We start from the raw sequence: 20,958 nt of genomic DNA, 5'->3' as shown, positions 1-20,958 counted from the left end.
CCTAAACCCTAAACCCTAAACCCTAAACCCTAAACCCTAAACCCTAAACCCTAAACCCTAAACCCTAAACCCTAAACCCTAAACCCTAAACCCTAAACCCTAAACCCTAAACCCTAAACCCTAAACCCTAAACCCTAAACCCTAAACCCTAAACCCTAAACCCTAAACCCTAAACCCTAAACCCTAAACCCTAAACCCTAAACCCTAAACCCTAAACCCTAAACCCTAAACCCTAAACCCTAAACCCTAAACCCTAAACCCTAAACCCTAAACCCATTAGGGTTTATGAACCCTGATACCCTAGAAAATACCCTCAACAATTCCTTGACCCTGAGGCTACCCTCAGAAAACCCGGGCTGTTGTGCCGTCGCCGCGAGCGAGGAGAGACGACAGCTGAGGCTTTGTTCACATCGTGTCACTTACAATCTACTATCGCGCAACACGCCTACGCTGAGAAGTGCTGCGATCAATCGTCCACCATCACCACTTTGCAACCCGCCTCTCTGAGCTTGCGTATCGCAGCAGGCTCGCCAGAGGAGAGGAACAAAAGCCTCAACGACGTGAGCTGCCCGATCTCCCCCGGCACGCTCGTCAGCTGATTGCCGTTGAGCAACAACCATCTCAGCGACGTGAGCAGCCCGATCTCAGCTGGCACGCTCGTCAGCTTGTTGCGGCTGAGATTCAACTGCTCCAGCGCCGCGAGCTGCCCGACCTCCGCCGGCACGCTTGTCAGCTGATTGTTTTCAAGGTACAACTCCCTCACCGTGAGCTGCCCGATCTCCGCCGGCACGCTCGTCAGCAGATTACCGTTGAGGAACAACTCCCTCAGCGATCTGAGCTGCCCGATCTCCGCCGGCACGCTCGCCAGCCGATTGTCGTCGAGGTCCAACAGCCGAAGCGACATGAGCTGCCCGATCTCCGCCGGCAAGCTCGTCAGATAATTGTAGCTGAGATCCAAACACCCCAGAAAGGTGAGCTGCCCGATCTCCGCCGGCACGCTCGTCAGCTGATTGCCGCTGAGGTTCAACACGTCCAGCGACGTGAGCTGCCCGATCTCCGCCGGCACGCTCGTCAGCTGATTGCCGATCAGGATCAACCTCTCCAGCGACGTGAGCTGCCCGATCTCCGCCGGCACCGCTCCGGTCGGGCCAACGTCTTCCAAGTCGAGCTCCACCACCCGGCCGTTTTCTATCGCCACCCCTTCCCAATCCTCCGGTTGCACGTCCTCCGGCCACCTCTCCTGCAGTTCGGGGCACATCGCCCGCCATGTCCGGAGCACTCCAACGTCACCCTCGTCGTCCATTGTCACGCCGTTATCCAGATCCACATTGCAGCCCGCCGCTTCAAGCTCGCGCATTGCGGCCGGCACACTCGTCAGCTGATTGCCTTGGAGGTACAACTCCCTCAGCGACATGAGCTGCCCGATCTCCGCCGGCACGCTCGTCAGCTGATTGCCGTAGAGGTACAATCCCCTCAGTGATGTGAGCTGCCCGATCTCCGCCGGCAAACCTGTCAGCTCATTGTCGTTGAGCCACAACTCCTTCAGCAACGCGAGCTGCCCAATCTCCGCCGGCAAGCTCGTCAGCCGATTGTCTTCGAGATACAACTCCCTCAGCGACGTGAGCCGCCAGATCTCCGCCGGCATGCTCGTCAGCTGATTGTCGGCGACGTACAACTTCTCAAGCGACGCGAGCTGCCCAATCTCTGCCGGAACGCTCGTCAGCCGATTGTGTTGGAGGCGCAACGCCTCCAGAGACGTGAGCTGCCCGACCTCCGCCGGCACGCTCGTCAGCTGATTTTTCTGGAGGTCCAACCCCTTCAGCGCAGTGAGCCGCCCGATCTCCGCCGGCACGCTCGACAGTTGATTGTTGTCAAGGCCCAACAACCCCAGCGACGTGAGCTGCCCGATCTCCGCCGGCACGCTCGTCAGCTGATTTTTGCCGAGGTACAACCCGTCCAGCGATGCGAGCTGCCCGATCTCCGCCGGCACACTCGTCAGCTGATTGTCAATGAGGCACAACCACTCCAGCGATGCGAGCTGCCCGATCTCCGCCGGCAAACTCGTCAGCTGATTGTCTTCGAGATACAACTCCGTCAGCGACGCGAGCCGCCCGATCTCCGCCGGCACGCTCGTCAGCTGATTGTCGTTGAGGCACAACCTCTCCAGCGATGTGAGCTGCCCGATCTCCGCCGGCACGCTCGTCAGCTGATTTCCGCTGAGATTCAACACCATCAGCGACGTGAGCTGCCCAATCTCCGCCGGCACGCTCGTCAGCTGATTGCCGCCGAGGTTCAACTCCATCGGCGCGCTCAGGCGCCCAAGCTCAGCTGGCAACGCTCCGGTCAGGCCAAACTCTTTCAAGTCGAGCTCCACCACCCTGCCGTTGTTTTCCATCATCACCCCTTCCCAGTGCTCGTCCTCCGGCCACCATTCCTGCAGTTCAGGGCACATCGCACGCAATGTCCGGAGCACTCCGGCGTCGCCCTCGTCGTCGAATGTTTGCGTCCCGTCATCCTTAGACGGCTCCAGAAGCTCTCGACTGTCCCAGCCGTCGGGTGTCACGCCCGGATGCTTGTCCAGCCAATCCTGAACCACGTTTCGCATCGCCCAGCTCGTCATCACCTTCGTGCTGCTCAGGGCGCGACGCGTGAGCGGGTCCTTGGCCCCGTTGCGCTCAAAGTGCGCCAAAATAGCGCCCCTCTCGTACGTGTGCCCCGAATCGAAAACCATCACCGGGTCGCGGTACACGGCTCGCGTGATGGGGCACATGAGCGCCTCGGGCTCGACGTCGCGATCCGAGTCGGGGGCGTCGGGCAAGTCGCCCCGTGCGCCCGCGAAATGCCGGGTTCGCACACCGTGGGTGGCGCTTCCGGATGTCGGCTCCGGCGCGGCGGACGTTTTGCGCCGCTTGGAGGGCGCCATCGAACGAACGTCCGGAGTTGCCCCTGGCTGCGCGCTCTACTTTGTGACGCAATTTCTTAGATAGACCCAACTACGCCCACTCCATTCTTTCGTGCGCACGCGTCGATGGTGGAGTGCGTCGTCATCGGAGCCGGCCTCGCAGGCCTGCAGGCGGCTCGACGCCTGAAGGATTGCGGTGTCAGTGGTAAGTAAACACAGTGAAAATTCCCAAGCTCGAGATCTATACGGCGTATCGCGAAGGTTCAACCGATGCCGCCCGCCGCCCGCCGCCCGCCGCCGACGCGAAAGTTCAACCGATGCGTCCCCTCGCCGCCGCCCCACCCGCCGCGAAAAACAACCTCTGATCTCCACTTCCCGATACTTTCGCAGTCGTCGTCGTCGAAGCTGGCGACCATCTCGGTGGCAGGGTATCTCAGCTCGAGGGCCTCGCACCGTGGCCCTTACAGCTCGGACCCGAGTTCATCCACGGTGAGGAGTGCAACGTGCTCAAGGACTTCATCGACGCGCAGGGGTGGGAGATGCGAGAGTATGAGTGGCCCGACCGATATTTTTTCGGCAAGGGTGTCGGGGAAAGAAGGTTGATGGTCGCGGAGGATGCGGACGAGAACGACCCAGACGTGCGCGAGGTGCACAGACTCTTCGCCGAGCTGCCTGGCGTGCCCATCGACCGAGACGTCACCGCGCTCGAATGGCTGAGAGACATCGTGCAGTGCTCGGATAAAGTGTTGGCGCTCGCGGAAAGCATCTACGCCAACGACTTCGGCACGTCACTCGCGCTGATGGGAATGCAGGAGGCGGTCGTTGAGCAGCGGGGTTGGAACTACGGGGAAAAGTATCTGGTGCTGGATCGATCCCTCCATCGCGTCGCCGAGGCGCTCGCGAAGGGGATTGACGTCAGGCTCGGATGGAAAGTATCCGAGATCATCCGTCCACCAGACGGTGCCCCAGGACCGGTGACGATCAGGAGAAGCACGGGTGAAACCATGGTCGCGTCGCGGTGCGTCGTGGTCGCCGCGCCCATCACGGCGCTCAAGCCCAACAACCCGGGATCGATTGCGTTTACGCCGCCGCTTCCGATGGTGAAGACCAAGGCCATCGACAGGGTGAAGGTGTCCAACTCGGTCAAGGTGTTCCTCGCGTTTGAATCCTCGTTCTGGCCGGAAGGGCTGTTCGACGTGGTGTGCGCGGGATGTTTTCTGCCCGAGATGTGGATCCTCAAGTACCCGTCAACGGAAAACGTCGGGCGAGGCGGCGGCGCGAGGATGGCGAGCGACCAGGGGGTGGACCCCTCGGTCCCGGCGAGGACCAAGGAAGTCGTGACGTTCTTCGCCGCGGGTAACCTGGCAGACGAGCTGTCGAGGATGGAGCGGAAGACGGTGGTGGAACGGGCGTTGGATCAGATGGACGAAATGTTCGGCTCCGATGCGAACCCGAGGCCGAGTCGATCAAGATTGACTGGATCCTACGTTGCCGATTGGAAAAATGAGGAGCTCGTGGGAGGTGCTTACACTTATCCCACGCTGCATGCCTTTGGTAGCAGGGAGGTCGTGGCCGCGCCCGACGGTGAAAGCGTATTCTTTGCGGGGGAGGCGACGCATCCGGGAGTCAATCCGTGCATGCAGGGCGCGATGGAGACGGGCTTGAGAGCGGCTGCACAGGTGCTCAGCGCGGTGCGACCGCCAAAGAGCAGCCTGTGAGCGGATGTAGCGGCAACAATAAATGAAACAAAAACAACTAAAATACTGCTACGTATGGAAAGCACCTATCGAATTTCAATCAGTGCTTGTATCCTTGAATCCTCGGCACACGTCTTGGGCAGGTCGTATCCGCCCCAAGTGTAGTCGTCGAGGAACATGAGACAGAATGCCCGCAACGCGTCTTCGTCCTCGATCAGCAGCCGCTCCATGGCCTTGTCAGGTCCCTGCTCACCCCGAGTGGCAAAATGACCTCCGCCGCTGGGTAAGTGTCGGTATTTCAGCTCATGCTCAGGGTGGACATCGCACGTCTTTGCCAGGCGCTTCCACTCCTTGTCAAAATTCTCGAGGTGTCCAATGAAGTTCATCGGTACCCAGTTCGCCTGCGACATCCCTCCCACGCCCCCTTCCAGGAAATTACTCGCCTGCGGGAACAGATGATGGAAGGCGACGTAGCAGTTCAAACCCTGCTTCACCCCGAGAGGGTCTGTCGCCGTCACATTGGGCATCTCGCCCGTGTTTCCCGTCTCGACCCATCGAAGCTGTGCGAGGAGCACGAGCGTGAGCCTCGCTCGCTGCTCGCTTCCGCGCTTAGGAGGCCAATCCGTCGACCGACCGTTTAGCCGAGCGAATAAGCCCTGGTTCTCCGCAACGTTCATGTCACCGGAGGAGCCGCCTTCCTCCTCCTCCTCCTCCTCGGAATCCTTGTGGGAGTGTCTGTGTCCCACCTTCGCCGACGCCGTATTCTTTTTCTTGTTCTTCTTGCCCAGCACCCCATCCTCAAGCTCGTCGTACGCGTATGACGAAACATCGAACGCGCTGTCCACCCAGTCACCCTGCGGACAGACATCCTTCACACCCTCCAGGAACGTGGGCGACTGCCTGTATTCAAACTCGGAGTAAGCCGACACGAACCTCGTCAGCGGATCCCGCACAAACGTGAACAGGCACGGTCTACCGTCGTCGATCAGCGGTGTCTCATTGTCTTCGAGCTCGGGCTGATTCTGGTGCCTCTTCCTCAGACCCATCGCCGCGACGGCGCCGTCTTTGTCCCCACCAGATAGTGCGTTCAGCTCGGACTCGCCCATCACCATCGGCTCCCACTGCCTGAGTGTGTACCTGATGTTGTTGTTCGCAGCCTTGAACACCGGCGCGTACTCCAAGCTCGCACCCCCGACCTTCACGGGCACCAAGAAGTGCCTCTTGGTCCACGACGGCTCGTAGTGCGCGCGGGTCCACGCCCTCAGCTTGGCAAGGTCCTGCGACGTGTTCGGGTCTTGTCCGCCGAGTGTGTCCAGGTTGAACGCGGGGGGAACCTTCAGGAGCTCTGCCGCCAGCGCGAACCGCCGAGCCCAGGTCAGATCCGACGTGACACGGTCGGGAACCCTCGCGAGCGGCGCAACGCCGGAGTCCGGGGACGCATCGCCGAGGTTGGCCCTGAGATGAACTCGTTGCCGAATCCGATGCCCGCCGACGTGGGACTCCGAAAGTCGCCTCGTTGGAGCCCTGGAAGCGACGTTCGCGGCGTGCCTGGCGGTGAAGACCAGCGCGACACACGCAAGCATCAAAGGAATCAAAGATAGAGCGGTCCGTCGCAGCACCCTGCGCGTCAGCCTGTCCCGGTGCTTCCCCGTCCCGTGTTTTTGGTTGGAAGGTGGCGGAGGAATCTGCGTGTCCCGGGATCCCTCCTCCCCGGTCCGCGACATGGAGCCATGAAACCGCGGAGGTTGGTCCCGAAGGAGCCCGCGTGTCTCCCCTGACATGGCCTCCGCCCGCTCGAGCGACGTATCGCCCGGATGTCGTGCGGAGAGGATGTGGAGAGTGTCGATCGCGTGGGAATCACAAACGTAACACCTCTGCTTTTATGTTAGCGCGCGGCGCGATCAGCAGCAGTGTGCCTGCCAGTTGTCACTTGAGCAGATAACATCGTCGTGTTTCGGCCGTGAACGCACACGTCCGTGCGCGAACACCGCTCCTCGTTCGCTCTTCGCGGATAACGAACGGAGCGATATCATGGCGCAGGCGATGCTTCTCCGGTCCACGGCACCGCACGCCTCGAAGATTGCGCCCCGTCGCCCCGATCGGTCAGCCACGTTTCGCAAATCCTTCAACCCTCGGGTTTCGAGGACACGCGCCGAAGCGTCCGCCGACGGATCCCTGGAGCGCCGTGAACTTCTCGCTGGCGCGGCGACGTCACTCGTCTCGATCGCGGCTTTCCCCCGCGTCGCACGCGCGGATGAACCCGCCACGACGCTGACTCAGGTGTACAACGATGAAGAGGACAAGTATTCGCTCGCGGTGCCGAGCGACTGGGAGAGGGCGCTGGGAGATACGTCCCCAAACCCGCAGTCCACGCGCAAGGTGATCGCGTTCTACCCACCAGGACAGCCCGAGATCAACGTAAACGTGGTCGCCACCGCCCTAGGCGCGGACTACCCGAAGATGGGAAGCTTTGGATCTCCCGACGAGTTTGCGTACGGAGTCGCCGCCGGAATGACGAGGCCCAAACCCAGGCAGGGTCCCAAACAGTTCTCATACGTGGTGGACGCTAAGAACGCCGGAGATAGGTACGTCATCGAATACACGGTCGAGAGGCCGGAAGAGAACTTCTATCAGCACCTGCTCAGCGCCGTGGGTATCGGGTACAATGGTCGCGTGAACCGGCTGTTCACGCTCACCGCGGTGTGTCCAGAGGACAGGTACGCGGAGATGGAGCCGATGTTTAGGAAGATTTTCGCCACATTCGAGACCCCGTCCACGCTCTATCCGTGAACGTAGGTGTTGTTGGCAGCTTACGGCACACATAGCTGCTTAGGAGTTTAACTAAAGGAGGACAAAATCGTGAGATCCTTCGGACACGTTCATTTCATTCCAAGAGAGCGCCGCCGCCGACGCCATCGGCCCCGTCGAACAAGCGTTTCGATCCACCTCCGGCGGATCATACCAGTAGGTCAGGATGCCCATAGACTACAGCAAGTGGGACGACATCGACTCGGACTCCGACGACGAGACCGTTCCCAAGCCCGCGCCGGTCGCGCAGAAGAACCATTCTGACGCGACCGCCGCCGCTCCGGCTTCGAGCGAGGAGTTCGACAAGAAGAGCAAGCAGGATGCTACCGGTAGCGCGTGGAACATGAACAGCTGGCACTTCGAGGAGACCAAGCTCGATGAGTGGGGCAGGGCCAGGTTAAAGGAGCTTCTGCACAGGGCGCCCGTTAGCCAGTACCTGGAAGTCGACGGGCTCGAGCTTGATCTTGACGCGAAGATTGTCGTGCGGGAAGTCAAGGGGGATTGCTGGGTTCACGTCAGGAAGGGCAAGAAGGTGTGGGGTCACGATTTCGACTGCGCCATCGACTGGGCGGGTTCCATTCGCGGCGGGAGCGGCCTGCAGATCCACGGATTCGCCGAGTGGAACTGGGCGGTGGACGACGACGAGGTTGAGGTGATCGTTCACATGGCGCAGGAAGTTCCCTTCAAACGCGCGGTTTGTGCAGCGGTGAAGAAGGTCATAGTCGCCAGGTGCGAAAAGTTTGCGAAGGAGCTCGCGGCGAAGGAACCCGCGAAGAGGGAAGGAGAGGAAGGCGGCGGGCTGAAGGAGGGCAACGTTCAGGTTGGTCAGTATAAAAAGTACGAAGCCGGACCGGATGGTGTTGCGGCGCTTCAGGAGAGGGCGAGGCAGATGAGCCTGGAGAAGGGAGAGGAAGTCACGTCGGGTAAGGAGCAGAAGAGACTGCACTCCCAGGTTCCCACGCACTGAGCAGAATTTCGTGAACGTAGAAGACTGTATTAAAAGTGCTCAGTCCAAATCACCACGCGCGTCGTGTTTTATTATCACGCCTGGAGCACGGGCTCCTCGCCGGGAAGCAGCTGGAAGGAAGGGGTGGACTTGGCGATCTCGAGTTCCTCCTCGTTCATGTCTGCGGCGATAGACTCGTACAGGGGCGTTGACATGTATCGTTCTGAGGTGTCGGGAAGCATGGTGAGGATCACGCTGCCCTTGGGAGCCTTCGCTGCAACCTTGAGCGCACCTGCCATCGAGGCGCCGCCAGAGATACCTGTGAAGATACCCTGAGTGCTCGCCAGCTTCTGCGCAGTCTCGATCGCCTCAGGACCAGAGATGGGAACGAGCTCGTCGTAAAGGTCCATCGCCTGTGCATCCTCGAGCACCTTCGGGATGAAGTCGGGGGTCCAGCCCTGGATCGGGTGAGCTGCAAAAGCAGGGTGCGATCCCTTTGGAGCGCCGGTCGACTTCCTCTCAGTCTTGGTCCCGGAGGCGATGAGGGAAGCCGCCTCGGGCTCGAGGAGGACAATCTTGGTATCGGGTCTCGCCGCCTTGACGACGCGGCCGACACCCTGGAAGGTGCCTCCGGTGCCGTAGCCGGTGACAAAGTAGTCGAGCCTCTTGCCAGCAAAGTCAGTGAGAATTTCGGGACCCGTGGTTGATGCGTGAAAGGCGGGATTGGCGTCGTTCTCGAACTGCCTGCAGAGGAACCATCCGTGCTTCTCGCACAGCTCTTCCGCTTTCGCGACCATGCCGGTGCCTTTACCAGCCTTTGGCGTGACGATCACCTTGGCGCCGAGCATCCTCATGATCTTTCGGCGCTCCACCGAGAACGGCTCAGCCATGCAGATGACGCAGTTGTATCCTCTCTGCGCGCAGACCATGGCAACCGCGATGCCGGTGTTGCCGGAGGTGGCCTCGACGACGGTATCGCCGGGCTTGAGCAGACCCTTCTGCTCGGCGTCGGTGATGACTGCAAGCGCGAGTCTGTGCGTAGATTGAAGGGTACGAGGCGAGTGGTCAGTGTGAGCGGGGGAACAAAAATATCTCTTCGGGAATTGTTACCCGCGATCGGGCAACTCGGGTTACCGATGGGCGGGGACGACGCCAGGTTCGAAGCGACCGTATCAGAGAGGAAAACGATATGTAAGACACTCACCGATCCTTCACAGAGCTGCAGGGGTTGAAGAACTCAGCCTTGGCGTAGACCTCGACGCCCTTCGGCGCGAGCCTGTCGCTGATCTTCACGATGGGCGTGTTGCCGATGGTTTCGAGGATGTTGTCGTAGAGCTTGGCGCGCACGGGGGCGGCGACCGCAGATCTGCGCGCGACGGTCCTCTGCCGGTTCATTCTGACGGCCCTGCCGCCGATGGCGGCCTTCTGGGTGAGAGCGGTGTTGGTGATGACGTACATCGGTCGCGATCGGGAATTGTGCACGTCAGCAGGACGACGGGGGCGGTGTCGAAAAAGTGCAAGAGAAAAAGCGCAGAGGAACAGCCGCCGCCTGCCCTCACACCTCCCCGCTCATCTCGCGACAGGCGCGATGATGTCGACCCCCGATGAGCGCGCGTTGATTGGCATGCTCCCGTACACCGCCCTCACCGTGGTCGTCACCCTCATCGCGGTGGGCAAGAACGTCACCCTGCGCCTGTTGGGCAGCCTGACCTATTATCTGATCCCCGAGACCCCCCAGGAGCAGGCCAAGGCCCGGCTCGCTAGGGTCACCGCGGGGAAATCCCCGTCCGAGGTCCGTCGCAGGGCCGCTCGCATCAAGGCCAACATCTCCGAGGATGCGGAGGGTACCGAGTCCATCGCCGCTGTCAAGTTCGGCAAAGCCCTCGTCCTGGCGCCCTACTTTCGCGAGTTTGATTACGCGCTCCTCTTCGCCATCCTGGTCGTCGCCAACTTCGCGGCGGCGGAGCTCGCCCCGTTTGCGCTCAATCTGCCCGAGCACGAAAATATTCTGGTGCCGATGCTCGCGCTCGTGGCTGTGTTCTCGTCCACGAGGTCCCTGGTCAAGCTCCTGTTCGACAGGCTCACGCCGAAGATCGAGCGGCAGGCGGCTGTGGCGGTGGGCGTCGTTGGATTCGTCCTCGCCCTCTTCTTCCTTCTACTGGTGCCAACCTCCGCGCTGGACTTCGAGGTGGCCGGTACGTCGAAGGAGCTCGCCCCCGCGATGGCCAAGAAAATCCGAAGCAGGGTGGTCGGCCGTAAGGCGGCGGAGCGCGTCGCAGACGTCGCCGGGGGGATGGTCGTGCCCGAGCTTCAGATTTTCATCGGGCTCGCGCTGTTCGCCGGCATCATCACCGGCGCCCTCTTAGGCCCGGCGGTGCGCATCGTACGGAGCTATAACATGTGCGTCAGACCTCCAAGCTGGGGAGGTGACTTCGTCGGTGTGTCCAAGGCGATGGTTCCCCTCCTTCACGCCTCGTTCGCCCTCCCCGTGGTCACGGTGTTTGCGTGGCTCGCGCCGCTCTCTCGAGCTCCCTTCGGACTCACCGACGAGCAATACGACTTGGTCAGGGTTTGTTCCCTGATGGTGACGGGCGTCGCGCAGGTGGTCGTCGTCCCTGCCCTGGTCCAGGCGTATCTCGACGGCGGCCTGGTCGCCTGGTACGAGGTAAAGCACGGCGAACGGGGCGTCCAAGCGATGGCGGCGCTGAGGGGGGTGGTGCGGCAGAAGCTGGAGGTGACCAAGCACCTCGCGTGCAAGGTTGCGGTGCAGGCGGTGGGTCCCGCGACGCTGATGATCGCGTGCGCGTGCCTGCTCGGGTCCAAGCGAAGGGACGATTCGGAGGGGGCGACGGAGAACATAACCTCCCTCGTGCCGGCTGTGTGCTGGAGGACAGTCGCTTCGTTCCTCGGTTGGTGGACGTGCGCCGCGTGGGCGACGCTCATCTCCGCGGGCGTCGCGGCGGCCAAGGCGGGTGTGGAGACATTCACCAGGTGATTTTGACGTCACGGTGATCATCGTTTTATTACGGCTAAGAACAACTAAGTCTACACGGATCAGAACGGAGTCCCCCTCGCCTCGGCGGTGGAGCCCCTCGTGAACTTTTCCCTCGCCGCGACGAGCTTGACCCTTCCTCCCGAAGCCGCGGCGTTCAGTGCCGCGTGCAACCTGAATATCTCCGCGTGCCTCCTGCCGTGCTCGCCCGCGTCCTCGCCGAAGCAATTCAGTATGTCCCGTCCCGACATCTCCCTCCTGTAATAGTCCTCGTTCTGCGCGTCTCGCACGCTGATCCAGGTGGCGTGCGCGCCAGCCCCCGCGAACAAACCTTCCGACGTGCCGTACGTGGTGTACTGCTCCGCGTCGAAATTCGACATCTGCGGGTCCACCGGCGCGATGGCCACGGCACCTTCCACCGCGCGCCCCACGGGCCCGGCGCACGCCTGCGCGTCGAGCGCGAGCTTGACGTGCAGCCCCGAGAAGTACTCCACCGCCTCCTTCGTGTTGAGAACCACAACCGTGGACGAACACGCCGCGCCAAAGTCCAGCCCGCCCCCGGCGCCTCCGAACGAGATGGCGCACGGCAGCGACCACTCGATGTCACCCCCGCTACCCACGCGTTTGCGGATCACCATGCCGTTCCCAGCGGAGAATGAGAGAAACATGCCAACCTTGTACGTCCACATGAACGCCAGACCCTGACAGTTGCGAATCTCATCCGACGGGATCATGACGTCTTGCGGCGTGCGACCTGGATCGGTTCTGTCCGCCATCATCTCTGTGAGCGCGAGCGGGAGGAGAGGAGGCGTCTGACGTCAGCACGCGAGAAGAGGAAGGTGTTTCGCGGATCACGTATAACCACCCTGGGGCGTCGCGCGCTGGGTGATATTCGAGGCTCTTCAGCCCGCCGGGTTCGATGTGCACGACCTACGAAGCTCACCTATCGCCTTGTACACGCTACTCTGAAGCGAGAACACCTCGTTGATGTCGTCCGCTATGTCACCCATGTCGCTGAAGAGTTTAAAGCCGGTTTGGCCCTCTGGGCGGGTGGGGATCCTCAAAGGCGCGTGGTGCGCCTGGCCTGTGTGTGGAACCGTCGTGGTCGTGGATCAGGCAGGGGGTCTTCCGTTGGTGGGCCGTCTCGCGTGCTCGCGAGTGGCGTCCGCGGTCCCCTCGACGCCGGTCGTTGTGGGTGGGCTCGTCGTGTTTCGTTGGCGACCGGCGCCTGAAAGACCGGACCAAAAACAGCGGAACAAGTCAGAGAAAGTTTGGATCTGCCAGACCGTCGACGCCCGGGCCACGGGACGAGGGTTCGGGTTCTTGTGCGATGGCGATGGGTCGAGGGAGGCGCTTACTGCGCCGCTTGCTCCCGCCGTGTGTGTGCGTGTTGATCCCCATCGTGCTGTGGGCGTCGTCGAGTGGCAGAGGCGCCAACGGGGTCGGCACCTACGACCAGGCGCTTAGCTCGGCGGTTGGGGGCGTCGTCGACCCGTTCTCGCGCGCGCCGGCCGTCACAGGGGGTTCTGGGCAAGGTCAAAGGGATGTCGTCGACGGGAAGCCGCTCGTCGCGGTGTACTTTACGGGCCAGGCCAGGTCGCTCAACCGCACCAAGTGCTCCATCGACAGGAACCTCTTCCAGCCGTTGATCGCGCGTGGGTTCCAACCGGTCGTGTTCGCCCTCGGTGAGATGGACGCCAACGCTGGATTGTACCAGGAGGTGCTCGGGGAGAAGGCGTTACCTGCCGGGGTGACGCTTGGAGGCCTGGAGGTGATATCCAGGCCGCAGGTGGCGTTCCCACGGAATGAACCCGTCGCGGGTGAGGTATCCATCCCCCACTCGTGCTACGAGGCTCTGCGTAAGAAACCCATGCGGTGGTACCACTCAGGGGGAGGATCGGAGAAAGACTCGAAGAACACGTTGTACGGCGCTGAGGTACTTTCGCAGCTGTACTACAGGGCCAAGGTTGACGTGATGCGCGTCGAGTGGGAGAAGGACCAGGGTAAGAAGTTTGAGTGGGTCGTGAACGCTCGACCGGATAACATCTACGTCAACGCCCTCCCGGATCTCACGTCTCTGCCCGCGGACGGCACCGTGTACGTCCCGAGCTGGGGACACGGGTTCGATCCAAAGTCTTCCTCAAAGGTGAAACGACGGGCGGGTCTGAACGACAGGTTCGCATTCGGCGGCGCGGATGCCATGAGCTCGTACCACGACTTGTACAATCGTCTGTGCTCGGAAACAAACACCATCGCGGATGCGCGGATGCCCCCTAAGATGAACTTCGAGCAGATGATGTGGTGGTACCTTGCCAGAGAAGATGTGGCCCGGACGGTGAGCCGCGTGAGATCCATCCCGGGCGAGTTCTGGTTCCTTCGGCTCAGGCACGGCCCGACGAGCACGTGGCCGCTCGAGCACCCGGGCCACCTTCCGCCGCTGGTGAAGGATTGGCCGGAGGATAAACGTTGGGAGGTTTGGAGCGCCGCGGCGAGGCAGACGTGGAGTTGCGACGGGGGACGAGCAGCGGAGCAGGGGGAGTGTTGGCTCCGGCTCAGCGCGGAGAGCAGGGCGGGTTCGACGTGGTGGCGGTGGGCGGTTTCAAAGTTTTGGAAATCCGCCGCAAACAGGGCGTCGCCGGGGGGCGCGTTGGATAACCTTTTCAGGCGCCGATGCGGGCTACTCGAGGCGTGATCGGACGTAGTTAGCATGCACGTCAATATAAAAAGAATAGCGTCGTTTTCACCGAATCCTCACTCCTCCGCCTTCTTGACCTCCCCGAACTTCCCCTTGGACGCGTGGATGGAACCGGTGCTGACGCGGGGTGGATCCAGTTTGAGATGGAGCAAGGTGAAGGTCCCGCTCGCCCTCCAGTGCCTGTTCTCCGCATATTTGACCTCGTGCTTCTCGCCGTTCATGTCCACGCCGTATTTGTTCCACATGTACTGCAGGTTGCGCCTGTCCCGAGGCCAGTTGTGGTCGAACGCGATGATGACCCGCTTGCCCGCGCCGAGGTCCTGTTTCCAGAGGGCGTCTCGGATGTGAAGCATCCACTCCTCGTTCTGGGTGTCCGCCATCATCGGCCACCAGAAGAAAACGTCCGGAACCTCGCCCTCGGGAAGTCCGGGCAGTGCGCTGGGCGAGAACTTCCTAAAGTCGTCGCACAGGACCGTCAGACCCCTCTCCTCGAGCTTGACGCAGTAGGTGGCATCGATCTCAGCCGAGTAAGCCTTCTTGGCGTGCGGGTTGACGCAGGCCAAGATGTCGCCGTTCCGTGTGCCAACCTCAAAGATCACCTTCCCCTTGGTGTAAGGGATGAGATGGTCGGCGATGAGGAGCGGTGAGCGCTTCGGGGACCTGTCCACCGCCTTGAAACCCGGCTGGGTAAGGCACTGAGATTTTGGGACCGAAAACATCCCGACGACGCCCAGCCTGTGCGCCATGCGTATGTAGGGCCAGACGAACCAGTACGAGACGTAGCACGCGGCGACGAGCACGAGAAGTTGCGTGACTCTGCGCCGCTTACGCCCGACGGGCTTTGGTCGTTCGAGGTCGCTCATGTAGATCGATGGATACGCGGCCTTGTGGTGAAGATCAGATCAGCATGGCCGCACACGGGCGTTCGGAGCACCACTCGTTCAAACCAATCGCCCGTTCCTACCCGTGCAGCGCCCGCGATTTCGCCCGGCTGGTGGACGCGAGTGCAGATTCGGGCGACTTTTCTGGAAAAATATCTCCACGCGTGTCACGATTAACTGTTGCCGCACTCCGCGCGGCGCCCGAGCGATACTCGAGGTTAAAAACGGCGGCGTCCTGGGACTGAGCCAGTCCAAACGCCCAGTAGACGGAGCCCCGCGTGAGCATCGGATCGTCCCCGGTGTGTCCATCGCTGCCGCCCGAACCGCCCTCGATCGCCAAAACTTTTTGCCGCAAAAGCTGCGCGATTTCAAACCCGGCTAATCGTGGGGGGGCGCATAGCGGAGGGGCGAGATGAATGCGTCGGCAGCCGCGCGTGCGGCCGGATCCGTCGCCATCCGGGTCGTCGCGCGTGAATCAACCCCCAAATCCCGCCGCCGGGCCCACCGCGCGCGTCGTTCGTGGGTCATCGCCACCGCCGCCGCGGAGGGCGCCGAGGAGGCCAATGATCCGACTCAGACTCCCTCGGGCCCCGCGGCGGTGACGTTCGGCATCAGGGCGGAGTTGGACTACGGCGAGGCCCTGATCGTGGTCGGAGGCGCCAAGGAGCTCGGGTCGTGGGAACCCGAGAGCGGATTCGCGCTCACGTGGTCCGACGGGAACGTCTGGCAGGGCGACCTCGCCACGCTCACCAACGATGCGCCCGAGAACTCGGTGCACTCCACCGCGGTCGAGTTCAAGCTCGTGGTGGTCAAGCCCGACTGGGGCGGGTACTGGTGGGAGGAGGGTGAGAACAGGCTCATCGACATGGAGCTCATCCGGACCGGATGCGAGGTGTCCGGCGCGTTCGGGGGTCACGTCAAGGTGAACGCCGTCGAGGGCGGCGCGACCCCGGCTGCGGGTTCAGAACCCCTGACGCACGCGCAGAAGGCGGCGCAGAGAGCCGTGGCGAACGTGCAGGAATACCCGGGAGCGGTCATGCAGCCGGCTCCTCCTCCGCCGCCGCCGCCGCCGCCTCCTCCGGACGTACCCTTCACCGAGAACGCGCCGCCGACGGATCAATCTCCCGCACCCGCCGCCGAGGTCGCGACCCCGCCCGTGACGGTGATCCCCAAGATCAACCTGCCCCCGCCCCCGCCTCCCGCCACGAAGGAGTGGCAGGGCGGTGGCCCCGAGTGGAAGTGGCACAGGGACAAGGACCAGGAGCGCGCCAAGATGGAGGCGGCTCGTAACCGTTCAGACGGCGGCGTGAATCTGCCCGAGGGTCCCGCCAAGTACATCGCCGCCGGGGATAAGGAGGCTCCCTCGTGGCTACAGAAGCTCGAGCTCATCCAGTCCATCCTTGGGCAGGGTCACAGGATCACGCTCGCCAGGCTCGGCGCCGCGAGCGTCTACCTTCGTTGGATCAGCACCGGCGCGCTGTTCTGCGCCGAGGACGGTAACCACCACAGGCCGAACCGACCGGCTGAGATTGCGAGGGATATCTTCGTGAGCCTCGAGACCGTCGCGGGCGAGCTGTACAAGCACGGCGCGGAGGTTGGTGAGGCTGAGAGGCAGATGATGCGCCAGATCCACCCGTGGCTTCCCTCGTTCTCCTCGGAGTTTGCCTGCTCGGAGCCCCTGACGCGAATCCGCAACATCGCTCACAGGAGCGACATCAGCGAGGACCTGAAGAAACAGATCAAGCACACCATCCAGAACAAGCTGCACAGGAACGCGGGTCCCGAAGACCTCGTGGCCACCGAGGCGTTCATCAAGCGCATCACTGTGGACGCCCACCCGGGTGAGTGCCCCCAGGCGTTTGTCGACGAGTTCATGCTCTTCTACGACGAGCTCAAGAGGTTCTTCAACTGCTCCGGCGCGATTGAGCGACTGGACGCCATGTACGACACCTTCGAGGACGAGACCCGCGCGCAGGTGCAGGAGCTCAAGGAGGCCATGTGGGCCCTGGACGACGGGTCCGCGGGTCACGACGGTCTGACCGGAGGCGAGGGCCAGGCCATCCTTCGCGCGCTCCGGGCGTCCATCGATGTCCGCGGCATCTTCACCGGGGGACTGTCCACCGGCATGCGCAACGACGCGCCCGACGAGGCGGTGTCGCAGCGCCAGGCGTGGAGACTCGCGGAGATTGCCATCGAGGAGCTCGCCTTTGTGGTCCTCGCGAGGGCTCTGCAGTCCGCGGGCGCGGGCGTCGAGGGCGAGGGAGACGAGAAGACGAGTCACTTTGCCAACGCCCTCAACTCCGGTGACGCGTCCATGTGGGGTTGCGCCGCGGCAGCCGCCGCCGCCGGCATGAGGCACATGGCTCTGTCCATGTGGCGTCCGATGGAGTGCAACGCAGTCGCGCGTGAGCTCGAGGCGTGGGTGCAGCACGGATCGCCAATCGCGACGCAGGAGGATGCGTTGCGATGCCGCGCGTCCCTGCAGCGCGCGAGGCGGCTCGTGGAGGCTCACACCCAGGCGCTCATCGACGGCTTCGGCGACGCGCCCGTCGGTCTCGGCAAGTCGTTTGGTATTCAGGAACACGTGGGCGGGACGTTCGTCGACGCCGTCATCCGCGCGAACGTTTCGTTTCAGCTCTCCAGGCTCGTCTCGCCGATGCTCCGCGCGGCGACCTCGGCTGCCGGGTCCGACACCGCGGGCTACGACGCCATCGTGCTCGGGGGACCGGTGGTTGGCATCCTGCAGGAGTGCGACCGCCTCGAACCCGGCGCGGTGAAGGAGAACTGGCACAAGGGTAGGGTCGCACCGGTCGTCGCGCTGGTGTGGGGCGCGGACGGCGACGAGGAGGTTTCGGCTGCGGGGAAACAGGTCCGAGGCGTCGTGCTGGCGAGGGATCTGCCGCACCTGTCGCATCTCGCCATCCGAGCCAGGCAGGAGCAGGTCCCTCTGGCCACGACCGAGGATGAGGAGACCAGAAACTACGCCAGGTACCTCGTGGGGCAGTGGGTGTTCTTTCACGTCACCCCCGAGGGTGTCATCCTCGCGCCTGCGACGGATGCGCAGATTGCCGCGTACGAAGCGGATGCCGCGCGCATACCCAAGGCCGAACCTCCCACCGCCGCACCCGCCGCACCCGCGCCCGAACCGGCGCCCGAGACCAAAGCCGAGGCCGATTCCGTGGATGACGTCGCGTGGGAGAAGAACGTTAAGAAGAAGGGGAAGGGGAAGAAGGGGAAGGGACAGAAGGAGAAGGTCAAGGAGACACCCACGCCCGAGACGAAGGTTGCCGAGACGAAGGTCACCGCGCAGGGTACCGTGCAGTTCTCGGACAAGCTGGAGTGTCGCCCGTTGGGCGACGCCACCAAGGAGACGGGCGGCGCTAAGGCTTCGGTGTGCGGCGAGCTCACCCACTTCGCCGAACGTCCCGAGGCTGGCTTTAAGGCTCCACCCGGTGTCTTTGTCCCCTTTGGCGTGATGGAGACGTGCATTAGGGAGGCTGGCAAGGGTGACGAGCTCGTAAAGCTCATCGCCGCGCTCGACGCCGCCGCCGCGCCCGACGATCCGGATCCCTCATCGATCGAAGACGCGTGCAAGGCTGTCAGGGACCTCATCGAGCGCGTGCCCTTCCCCGCCGACTTGGCGGCGCAGATTGCGGCGGCGATGCCCACCAACTCCTGGGTGGTGGTCAGGTCCAGCGCCAACGTGGAGGACCTCGCGGGCATGTCCGCCGCTGGTCTGTACGAGTCCGTGCTCGGCGTGTCCACGTCGTCGGCGGCGGAGCTGGGTTCCGCGGTTCAGGAGGTGTGGGCGTCGCTTTACAGCCGCAGGGCGGTGATGGCGCGACGCGCGGCGGGTCTGAAGCAGGCTGACGCTCACATGGCGGTTCTCGTCCAGGAGATGGCGCCGGCGACTGTATCCTTCGTGCTGCACACCGCCGCGGTGTCCGGGGCTGACAACACGAGGGGCGCCGACGGTTTCGCGCCGTCGCGCACGCTCGAAGCCGAGATTGCGGTTGGACTCGGGGAAACCCTGGCATCCGGCGCGAGGGGCACGCCGTGGCGCCTGGAGATTGACCAGACTTCTGGTGACGTGCGAACCACGGCGTTCGCGTCGCTGAGCACGGCGTTCATGATGCACGAGCACGCCATGCACTTGGGGATGAACACCGTGGCTGTGGACTACTCGAGACAGGAACTCAGCACGGACAAGGAGAAGAGGGACACGCTGGGAAGGAGGCTCGCGGCGGTTGGCGCCGCGCTCGAGGCTGAGTACGGCGCGCCCCAGGATATCGAGGGTTGCGTAGTCGGGGATGACGTTTACATCGTGCAGTCTCGGCCGCAGCCACTGTGATGGGCGGCTTGGATCTCTTTGGGGGGAGGGTGTCACACGCGTGGTGCGTGGGTTGATATGTTTTCGGTATTGTTATCTTGAATCTCTCTGCATCTCATGCCTTCTGGCTCGCGTTTGCCTCGGTTCTACGCGTTCAGGCAACGCCGCTGCTGGTGACGGACTCGCTTGAGGACGCGTGCCCCCCTACCCTAACTCTGCTAACTTTTCGAACTCGTCTTCTTTGATCCTAACATCTCTTTGGGCATGAGCTACCTCGAGCTGCAATTCAGCAATCTGCATCCGCAGCTTAAGCTCGCGGAGTTCGGCTTGCTGCTCCTGGGCTAAAAGCTGGCTGAAAGCGGCTTGCTGGCGTTCCAGATCCCCTGCCTGTGTAGGGGGGCGGGGCGGGGCCTCAGGGCCACCGGTGGGAGGAGGGTCCGACGCCGAGGCGCTGCCCATGCTTCCGAACGCGACGAGGACATGGTGCGCATCCGCGACACTTCCAAAGATCCCACCCTCGACGAGCATGGTGTCGATGTGAGGTCGAAGGTGATTTTGTTCCGTGGCTGCTGTCCCGTCCGTCACCAGCAGGCATTCGAACCCCCTCTCCGTAGCACCCCTGACAGTCGACGACACGCACACCTCTGTCGTCAGCCCGGCGACGATTAGGTACTTGATGCCGGCGCAGCGAAGGCAGTGCTCGAGGTCGGTGTGCATGAATTTGTCGTAACCTGGGCCATCGATCACCTCCTCGCCCTCTATCGGCGCCAGCTCGGGAGTTATGTCCCACCCCGGCGACCCTCGTACGAGGAACATACTCCCAGTCTCCGAACTCGCCCCAACCTCTGCCCCTGCCCTTTGGCTGCGCCACTTCTTGTACTTCGAGAGGTCAGCCAACGACGGCCTGTGTCCTTCTCGGGTGTGAAAGACCCTGACCCCCGCGCTTCTCGCGGCTTCGAGTATAGGCTTCACCTTCATCACAGCTTCTTGTGCGGGTTTGATGTCGCCTCCCACCTTTGCGAGGTACCCATCAGCGTCGATGAAGTCGGACTGGAAGTCGATGAGCAGCAGGGCGACCTCGTCCGGTCTGCAAGGGCCGTCGTGCGGCCAACTACCGGCGACTGTCAAATGCTCCGGTGTTCCCGTTGGCCTTTTTGGTACGATGACAAACTTTCCATCGTGTCTCTGAAGATCGGTCATCTCCACCTGTGCCGTGGTCCCTTCGAGCGTGCGTTTGTGATTTCCCCGAAGGTCGCCAACCCGAAAACGAAAATCTCGTAAATCGTCGCACGAAGCCACACTTCCCCGCGCGCCCTCCGGGCTTCGAGAGTAGGGTTGTCCGATCAATCGCGCGGATCGTACCCCTCCGACGAATAATACCGACGATAGCTGGACGCCATGGGTGTCACTGGCAGGTGAGACCCAACGCCGTCTCGCCCCCCAACCCGGGGTGCCGTCTTCGGGCGATCGCCCCTTCGGAGGAGCCCGTCGCCTCAACCAGCCCGTGAGCCCGTATCCGCCCGCGCCCTCTTACCGACCCCGTCCATGACGTGAACCGTCATCATAGGCTCGTGAGATGCTGCAACGTCATGGAGTTGATCGGTGACTTGTTCCTGCGCGTCACCGGGCCGGTCTACTTCCTCTTCGGGATGTCACTGATCTTCAGCGTGGTTTGGCTCCTCTTCACCGTCATCCTGCCCAAGACAC

General features: G+C 62.6%; 13 protein-coding genes across 13 annotated transcripts; 7 read left to right on the top strand and 6 right to left on the bottom strand.

Moving 5' to 3' along the window:
* Positions 1–466: 466 nt before the first annotated feature.
* Positions 467–2,233, bottom strand: MICPUN_85191 (predicted protein; the record flags this gene model as incomplete). The annotated part of the gene is made up of 2 exons (XM_002504392.1): positions 467–1,060; positions 1,364–2,233. The coding sequence occupies 2 exons, from the start codon at positions 2,231–2,233 to the stop codon at positions 467–469; spliced, it is 1,464 nt and encodes a 487-aa protein (XP_002504438.1).
* A 795-nt stretch (positions 2,234–3,028) lies between these two features.
* MICPUN_61662 (predicted protein) lies at positions 3,029–4,620 on the top strand (the record flags this gene model as incomplete). Its single annotated transcript, XM_002504722.1, has 2 exons — positions 3,029–3,107; positions 3,293–4,620. The coding sequence occupies 2 exons, from the start codon at positions 3,029–3,031 to the stop codon at positions 4,618–4,620; spliced, it is 1,407 nt and encodes a 468-aa protein (XP_002504768.1).
* Positions 4,621–4,685: 65 nt separating this feature from the next.
* MICPUN_61661 (predicted protein) lies at positions 4,686–6,380 on the bottom strand (the record flags this gene model as incomplete). Its single annotated transcript, XM_002504391.1, has 1 exon — positions 4,686–6,380. One exon carries the CDS (start codon positions 6,378–6,380, stop codon positions 4,686–4,688), a length of 1,695 nt encoding a protein of 564 aa, XP_002504437.1.
* Positions 6,381–6,642: 262 nt separating this feature from the next.
* PSBP2 (oxygen-evolving enhancer PsbP) lies at positions 6,643–7,389 on the top strand (the record flags this gene model as incomplete). The annotated part of the gene is made up of 1 exon (XM_002504721.1): positions 6,643–7,389. One exon carries the CDS (start codon positions 6,643–6,645, stop codon positions 7,387–7,389), a length of 747 nt encoding a protein of 248 aa, XP_002504767.1.
* Positions 7,390–7,573: 184 nt separating this feature from the next.
* MICPUN_102510 (predicted protein) lies at positions 7,574–8,374 on the top strand (the record flags this gene model as incomplete). The annotated part of the gene is made up of 1 exon (XM_002504720.1): positions 7,574–8,374. The coding sequence occupies one exon, from the start codon at positions 7,574–7,576 to the stop codon at positions 8,372–8,374; it is 801 nt and encodes a 266-aa protein (XP_002504766.1).
* Positions 8,375–8,445: 71 nt separating this feature from the next.
* Positions 8,446–9,748, bottom strand: MICPUN_102509 (predicted protein; the record flags this gene model as incomplete). Its single annotated transcript, XM_002504390.1, has 2 exons — positions 8,446–9,385; positions 9,558–9,748. The coding sequence occupies 2 exons, from the start codon at positions 9,746–9,748 to the stop codon at positions 8,449–8,451; spliced, it is 1,128 nt and encodes a 375-aa protein (XP_002504436.1). The 3' UTR covers positions 8,446–8,448.
* A 193-nt stretch (positions 9,749–9,941) lies between these two features.
* MICPUN_102508 (predicted protein) lies at positions 9,942–11,348 on the top strand (the record flags this gene model as incomplete). The annotated part of the gene is made up of 1 exon (XM_002504719.1): positions 9,942–11,348. The coding sequence occupies one exon, from the start codon at positions 9,942–9,944 to the stop codon at positions 11,346–11,348; it is 1,407 nt and encodes a 468-aa protein (XP_002504765.1).
* Positions 11,349–11,574: 226 nt separating this feature from the next.
* MICPUN_72050 (predicted protein) lies at positions 11,575–12,097 on the bottom strand (the record flags this gene model as incomplete). The annotated part of the gene is made up of 1 exon (XM_002504389.1): positions 11,575–12,097. A coding segment is annotated over one exon (523 nt), but the record flags the coding sequence as incomplete, so codon positions are not given.
* A 578-nt stretch (positions 12,098–12,675) lies between these two features.
* On the top strand, positions 12,676–14,037 carry MICPUN_102507 (predicted protein; the record flags this gene model as incomplete). The annotated part of the gene is made up of 1 exon (XM_002504718.1): positions 12,676–14,037. One exon carries the CDS (start codon positions 12,676–12,678, stop codon positions 14,035–14,037), a length of 1,362 nt encoding a protein of 453 aa, XP_002504764.1.
* A 59-nt stretch (positions 14,038–14,096) lies between these two features.
* MICPUN_61654 (predicted protein) lies at positions 14,097–14,903 on the bottom strand (the record flags this gene model as incomplete). Its single annotated transcript, XM_002504388.1, has 1 exon — positions 14,097–14,903. The coding sequence occupies one exon, from the start codon at positions 14,901–14,903 to the stop codon at positions 14,097–14,099; it is 807 nt and encodes a 268-aa protein (XP_002504434.1).
* A 616-nt stretch (positions 14,904–15,519) lies between these two features.
* MICPUN_76823 (carbohydrate-binding module family 20 protein) lies at positions 15,520–15,789 on the top strand (the record flags this gene model as incomplete). Its single annotated transcript, XM_002504717.1, has 1 exon — positions 15,520–15,789. A coding segment is annotated over one exon (270 nt), but the record flags the coding sequence as incomplete, so codon positions are not given.
* A 405-nt stretch (positions 15,790–16,194) lies between these two features.
* Positions 16,195–19,272, top strand: PWD2 (alpha phosphoglucan water dikinase; the record flags this gene model as incomplete). Its single annotated transcript, XM_002504716.1, has 2 exons — positions 16,195–18,108; positions 18,181–19,272. 2 exons carry the CDS (start codon positions 16,195–16,197, stop codon positions 19,270–19,272), a joined length of 3,006 nt encoding a protein of 1,001 aa, XP_002504762.1.
* A 447-nt stretch (positions 19,273–19,719) lies between these two features.
* On the bottom strand, positions 19,720–20,361 carry MICPUN_76426 (predicted protein; the record flags this gene model as incomplete). Its single annotated transcript, XM_002504387.1, has 1 exon — positions 19,720–20,361. A coding segment is annotated over one exon (642 nt), but the record flags the coding sequence as incomplete, so codon positions are not given.
* Positions 20,362–20,958: the final 597 nt, after the last annotated feature.

The sequence above is a fragment of the Micromonas commoda genome, chromosome 9, assembly GCF_000090985.2.
Source record: "Micromonas commoda chromosome 9, complete sequence".
Lineage (NCBI taxonomy): Eukaryota > Viridiplantae > Chlorophyta > Mamiellophyceae > Mamiellales > Mamiellaceae > Micromonas > Micromonas commoda.
The sequence above is the reverse complement of the archived record's forward strand: the minus strand, read 5'-3'. Positions and strand labels throughout refer to the sequence as shown.